At 48.2% G+C, this 6,993-nt stretch overlaps 1 protein-coding gene across 1 annotated transcript; it reads left to right on the top strand.

Annotated features, from left to right (window-relative positions):
• Nucleotides 1-4,503: 4,503 nt before the first annotated feature.
• Nucleotides 4,504-5,856, top strand: ENH_00082300 (hypothetical protein, conserved; the record flags this gene model as incomplete). Its single annotated transcript, XM_013583353.1, has 3 exons — nucleotides 4,504-4,822; nucleotides 5,135-5,234; nucleotides 5,484-5,856. 3 exons carry the CDS (start codon nucleotides 4,504-4,506, stop codon nucleotides 5,854-5,856), a joined length of 792 nt encoding a protein of 263 aa, XP_013438807.1.
• Nucleotides 5,857-6,993: the final 1,137 nt, after the last annotated feature.

Below are 6,993 nucleotides of genomic sequence, written 5' to 3'. Positions count from 1 at the left end.
CTGATGTTCAAGTCTGTCGATTGCTGCTTGTGCGTACGGATGTCGCGCAGCATGCACAATCATCAGGGGCCTCGTCATTTGTTTTACGTTCTGCCGGTCTATTTGCAGAGACTTCATTGAGCGGTAGAAATCGGCATGGCAGCACATGCCGGTGCGAAAGCGGCTATCCCGATTCAGTAGCGAGACACGTTCTGGCTTAGGGACACGCGCGGCAGCATCCTGTGAATTTGGGCGCGCATGACGTTTTTGCTAATGAATAGTGTATACGCCACGTAGTGCTTGCGAAAAAGTAATGCTTGACCTCTCTCAGCTAATACATGAGCAACAGGCTGTTTAACTATAAATTAACCAGACTAGCTTGCCCCTTCCCTCAACTGCGTACATGCCGCGTCGCAGCCGAAGTCACTAAGGCTCACTTAGCGAAATGCCAAACCCTAGGATTTGACATGGCGGCAGCCCCACTACTTAAAAGTGACCCTATACCTTAAATGGACAGAGCTCGCGGCATGTCGCTGGGTTTTTCGCTGTTTGCCTTTAGTGCCTTTATTGCTACGTGCACACTCCTGGTGCACCTATGGTGGCATATAATACGTTCAGCAACCCTGTATCGAACAACAATGCTCCACAAGTAATTAGAATTTGTGACCATTGTATCGGAGAACGCTGCAGATTGGAACTGTTGTTGCTGTCACTGCTACTAAACTATTTGATGTGCGCGCTTTTGCATGCCGGTGATCACAAACGTTACTTAGTGATGCCATTTGACCAAGATTAGCGCTGCCGTGCGCCTAGTAGCGATACGGTATCCCTTTGCCAGGGTAATGGTGTGTTTCGTGCAGCTGGATATTCCATCTGTCCCTTTGAGCGACTTTTGCTCGTCACAGATACCACATGAGCCACTGTTCCGCTTTGGAACTATACGTTGTCAAATTTGACAGGAAGACTTCCTCATTGAACGCATGCTTTGTTTTTTCCTGTGTTAAGGTAGCCATTGCAGCTTCACATATCAGTGCTGATGTGGCTGGTTGCTTTGGGTCATCTTTACCTTTGTCTATGTATCTGAGAAATGAAAGCACCTCGCTTCATTTTGCTGAAGCGAATGATCATACAAGTGAGCCCTTGTCTTTATGAATAGTTTTGACGATGCTCAAGCAAGTAAGAGTGTTCACCTCTTGTTGGGGGAGCAAAGAGAAAAGGCTGAGCAGATCTGATGTGAGAGATATGAGCAAAGCATTGCTTAAGGGGATAAAGGACAGAGAACTGCAGCTTGTGCTTTCAGTGTGTTTGGCTTACCTCTGTGCAATGCAACATCATCTTCGGCATGCCCATGCTGATATACGCTTGAGTGCGGAGTTGCAAATCACTGGACACTGTCTTTGTTGCTTTGGGCTTTATAACGCATTTTAGTTTTGTCCAGTTGCCAACTCCTGCTAGAAAATACAGATCTTAAAATTCTGCTATACTGCGAACATACAAGAAGCGGTGTCTATTTCATCGTGACAGGATTTGTTGTTATCAACGATAACCACTGGACCAGCTCTCACAGGAACAGCTCACAGGATTTTCCGTTCAAAGGTGAGCAACGTGTTAATACAGTACTGCATATGTGAAGCTTTGTAGGACTCTCAGCAGCCAGAACCTTAAATACGATGAGCAAAGCGGAGCTGTCGCAACTGTGAGCGCACAACGCCTTGAAAAATTGGCAGCTTTGACAATGAAGATATGAGATGGATCAACATGTTTTCTGGCACATGCAGTAAATGAACTTAGAAAGATAGGAATTGGAACTGCACAGATCTCTAGCCTGCTTCCTCGTGAATTTGTCGGCACTCTGTTATGTGCATATGAAGTAAGTGAGTCGGCGAGTCGGCTTCGAGCCGGACCCGGTGAGCTCGAGATGAGCTCGTTGTATCCAACTCTCCAACTGATCGGGCAGATATGCACACAGAAAGGAAAGTCTCCCAACCTTTTATGAGCAAGCGCTATTTTTATGAAGCTTCTATGCAAGTACTGTTCCATACCGTTTTATTTTCCAGCAACCGTGGTGCATTCAAAGAACATCGCAGCTGCTCCAGGAAGATTCCGTCATTTGCTTGAAACTTCTTGGAGTTTGAGTTGCTTGGAGGTATTCGTATAAAATAAAAAACTTGAGCTGACAGAGCATGCAGAAGAAATGGGGAGAAAAGCTGCGAATTATGCTTCTGTCTTCCCTTTCGTTTGTTGTAGAGCCCGAATGAAAAAACGGCCACGGCTCTCAGCAGTACCCACCATATACTCGAGACTAAAGATTAGGGCTTCAGAATCCCTCGCTAATGCCCAGAATCTAAGGCTCTAGAATCCACGACTCGAGACGTAAAGGCCTGGTATTAAACTTCAGAGTTTTGCGTTCAGCATTAATAAGAGAAATTAGTTCATGATGATTTGCAGTCCCTGTTTGGGTGATTTGCGGGCTTCAATTCTTTCTTTCCAGTATTTTGGGGTTATGCTTACACGTGTGATTTTGCTCTCCAAAGAGCCTTTGACGGGTTTGGCCTTTTATATGGTTTTTATCTGTGCGCTGATACTGCTGTCAAGGCTCCTGATGTCAGCTCCCATCTTCTGAAGGAGATTCTTTCAGCAGAGACTGCACTGTTTAAAAACAGTATTTAGCATGCTCGTAAAGCTTCATATTTTCGGCTTTTCGTCTTTCAAGATGAAATACTTCATGTTTTCAATGCAATACTTTGCTTAATGTTCTGCGATTCGGGCGTTTCTTTCTGCCTTCACCGTAGGTTTGCTTCGCTTAGGCTCCTTCACAAAGACGGTAATAGCAGCCTGGAAGCCGTTTTTCATTCCCTCTAGGTTCTTGTTAAGTTGCATGCCTTGTTTGATGCAGAAAGACTGAGTTTAGGAACGTTCCTGAGTTGAGTTCATACTGCCAGCATAATGGAAATATCGCCAACAGAATGAAAATACCGCCAACATAATGAAGACACCGACAGACTCCGACTTTGCCAAAAGTGCACCAAACCTAGGTGTGAACATTTCGCCGTGAATAGCGCTTGAAGTTCCACTGCCTTGTGAAGGGCCACCAAACCTAGGTGAAAACATTTCGCCGTGAATAGCGCTTGAAGTTCCACTGCCTTGTGAAGGGCGGCAGATACCGGCTGGAAAATAAGGAACTGACGTCCTTATTTGCAGCTGTGACACTGCCAAGAGTACAGCCACTGAAAAAAAAATCTTTTCAAAGCATGGTGCCTGATACACAGCGCCATGCCTGCAGGTGCAACTCGTCGGCTTGAAGCGTCGCGCACTCTGCCTACAAAACTTGCGGCTCCAGAACACTACACGCAGCCAAAAATGGCCTTGCTTGACGGAATCGTACAAAGTTTAGCTCAAACAAAGCAAATGGAAATCTTAGTTTACTTGTACAGTGCTAGGGCACGGCCACTTCGCTTCTTGGGGGTGCAGCTTCAAGTGGCCGCTTAGTGCTTTGCTTAGCGTCACAGAACAAATCATGAGCTACGCATTAGAAGAGACACCCTTACATGCATATTTGTTCTCTTATCTATTCTTGGGGGCGTGCGCAACTCGCACATCTCCACAGCACGAAATATATGTGCATTAACGAGACGTGAGTAACTGTCACATTCAACTCTAACGCATCTTTGACCTGCGGCCCCTGCATTCACTTTTTATTCACTAACATTCACTTTATATTCACTAACGCCTTTTGCTTCCAGAAGGCCAAGCCGCAAGCCCGCTCATGCTGCAGTCGCATTGTAATGGTAGCGAACTTGTTTAAAACCGGCTGCAGTAGAATGTTGCGGTCGGGCGTTCTGCGTTAGGGCCAGAGCATAGGCTTTAAGGCATTGTGACAGAATTCGGCGGCTAAGCAGAAACTTCCTAGAGAACACATAAAAGTAGCGTGCAAAGAGTAGGTTTAAACCTGAGGTGACTGTGGGTTATTGATGACGGATCTGTGCGGGCGCTTGGCGTGAGGAGTCGGTGCCCACCCAAATGCAACGATAAGCTGGACACAATGCAGATCGCAGAAAATTGCTGTTCACATACTAAGCCGCTGAATATAGAGTGGCGCTCGCATTGTAACCAGTAGGAGGAGACAGATCTTTTTCCCAGATCCAGTCCGGCCTCTGTTCGCAGAGCCCACAGAAGACGTGCAGCATAGTGGGCAGCTGTTGCTGTTGATGCATATGCAACTAATTAGCTGTTTGATCCCTCAAAACCATCAAATTAATTGTCACTGAGCCAGGTAAAAGGAAGAAAATTAACTGAAACCGGGGCGAAGCGGGGCAGGTGCATTAACACGTCTGGTACCGCAGCAGCCTAGTGCCGACCGAGACATTGGTCCACTGGGTGTTGCCTCTGTCCAGTAATGAATCGCAGTCGCCATATCACTGGTTTATTCATTTCATCATAGTCTACTCAATACCACTCTTAGTTGCAGCAAAACCGTACCCAGAATAGCACATCCTCGCAACAGGTCACAACAGCATTCCTACAATGCGTCACAACTTGTTGCTGCTGTCTCTCGCTGCATCGGCAGCAGCAGCTACGGTTCCTGCATCAGGATCTCGGCCACCTTTAGAAGAAATAGCAACGACCGGGCAAAGAGTGGCGGTGCCTTCTCTCCACCTCAACAAGAACGCGCAGCAGCAGCAAAAGGAAGCGCTGCTGCTAAACAACCTGCACAGTTCGCAGGCAGCAGCAAAAGGGTTACAACGGCTGCGCCCCGCAGCTCTGTTGGCGCTTACGTCTTTGGTCCTAGCTGTGGTAGCTGTTATATTTGGTGTACTACAGTGTTACAGGGCCCTCAATCAAGGTGAAAGAACCACGGGTTACGACGCAAATTTGCGCGTCCGCCGCCTCGGTCACTCTGGAGAAGGCCCTTGCTATGTGAGCTGACAAAGCAAAGGGCCGAAAAGAAGCCAAACAGTAGCACGGGGCTGAAACTGACACGATTTTGGATAGCTTATCTCGCTGCTGTGGCTTTCTGGCTACTCCCCTCGTGGCGGGGCTGGTGCTGCTGTATTAATATTGCCACACTGCTGCTCTATGTGTCGTAACGCTGTTGCTTCCGCCAGAGCGATGGCACTGCTGATATGCGGCTGTCGGGTGCTTTTAAGTGGTGCAGCTGTTGTGGATTGCGATGTCCAGCCTCTTCCTTTTGAGAATGTGATGCTGCTGCGCCGCTGCAGCTGGAGCGGAACTGCTGTGGTTACGGCGCTTCTATGATGCTGCTGGTTGTTGTGCTCTGGAAGTACTGAGGATGCTTTCGAAGCTGCCTTTGCTATGCTGAAGGGTGATGTTTGCTCTGCTGCAGTGCTGCTAATCTAGTGGTGCTGGTGTTGCTGTGTTTGTGGTAGTCCTCCCTTTGTGGTGCTGCTCTAGTGTGCCTTAGCGCTGCTGCTGCGGTGACGGTATCGCAGCTATGCTGCAGCTGCTAAGCTGGTGGTGGTGCTGTTACTGTTGTTTTTCTGCTGGCTGTGGTGCTGCTTTTGCGCTGTTGTTCTGGTGACTGTGCTGCGACCAAGGCGCAATGTGCTCGCGGAGGCTGTTTTGTTTGTGCCTGCGTGTGAGTTATTGCTGTTCTTGCCTCCTTTCCTCACCTTTTTCTCCCCTGCTTTTTTTTCTTTTGCAGTTTCCTCTGCGTGTGTAATCTTTTACCTCTGTTTTCCCTTCCTTATCTCTCCTGCTGTTGTTCATATCGGGATTCTCGTGTTAAGCCATTTGTCTATGTCCTTGTGTTGCTTTTTGTACCTCACCATCACGCTAAATCTGCAAGGCATTACGGCCGATTGCGTTGGCCTCTGCAGGAAGTATGTCGATGACATCCATGGTGGTAGACTAGTCTAAGGCTTTGGCACATCTTTAATGGGTTCGTGAGTTGGACTCCATTCCCGTTGGGGTCCATGGATGAATAAAAGACAAATAAAATGCATACACGAGAGAAACACCGTTTTGATTGCCCTTGTTTTGAGTAGAGAGCTAGACATGATTATGTACGTCAAGCTGAAGCACCATTTAAGAAAATGCAAAAAAGAAAAAATTTCAGTTGCGCAGATATACCGAAATTCTGTTGAGGCACGTCGCGACCGTGCGTGATTCTCATGGTTGCTCACGGGTTGTCGTAGCGAGAACCGGTGCGCTGCATGCCAGTGATTGCCGCGCAAAAGATCGCTTTTAATTGCCTTCGTCAACAAGCGCCGCAGTAGGTGCCCTACAAAATGCCTGCCAAAATATTGACGCACTTGCTCGTGCCGTAGCTTGCAGAGTGCCAACGCCGCCAGCAGAGTGCTTAGGAAATGTAGGAGGAGGAAATGCATCGTTTTGACAAGGCGGGCACTGAGTGGGCATGGCGCGTCAATGAAGTGAACGCAACATATTGGGATGCTTGAGAAACCGACAAACTATCGGAACATGGTAAATCATCAATGGGAATTCTCGTTGTGCCAAAGGAAGAGGAAGTGCGCTGGGCAATTAATGCAGACGTGGATCCAGATGAGCAGCTGCTTTGAGTGGCGACTTGTAAATTGAGACACGTGCCTAGCCTAGAAACGTTTGAATTATCGGGTGCAGGAGCCTTCGTGAGATCCTGGTGCCGTCGTTTGAATAAGGAGAGATCAGTGGATTCAACCCCCCCATGAAGTGAACTGCTCACATTGTGGAGCGGATGATTTTGGAGGGCAAATGGGAAGGTGTAGAGGTGACTGACAGCAACAGGAATGGCAGCGCATTTGGCTTAGCCCACTTTGAGAGGAGAGGGCCTGAGCCCAGCGGAAGCAGGCGTTGGCCGCAGTTGCAGGCAGCTGTATGGAGTGGCTTAGGCTTTGGCGTATCGGCTGCTGTGTTGATGGTGCATGCAAAAGATCCCTGAGAATGATGGCATGTGTGGGTTAGCAGGTCAGCAGCGGTAGGTGGCGACTGTGGCCGCTTGTCATGGGTGTTCATGAGGTGTCGTGGCGAGAACCGCAAGCGACGTACGGTCACCAA

The sequence above is a fragment of the Eimeria necatrix genome, genomic scaffold, assembly GCF_000499385.1.
Source record: "Eimeria necatrix Houghton genomic scaffold, Enh_scaff900, whole genome shotgun sequence".
NCBI classification, from domain to species: domain Eukaryota; phylum Apicomplexa; class Conoidasida; order Eucoccidiorida; family Eimeriidae; genus Eimeria; species Eimeria necatrix.
This window is presented reverse-complemented; position numbering and strand designations above follow the sequence as displayed.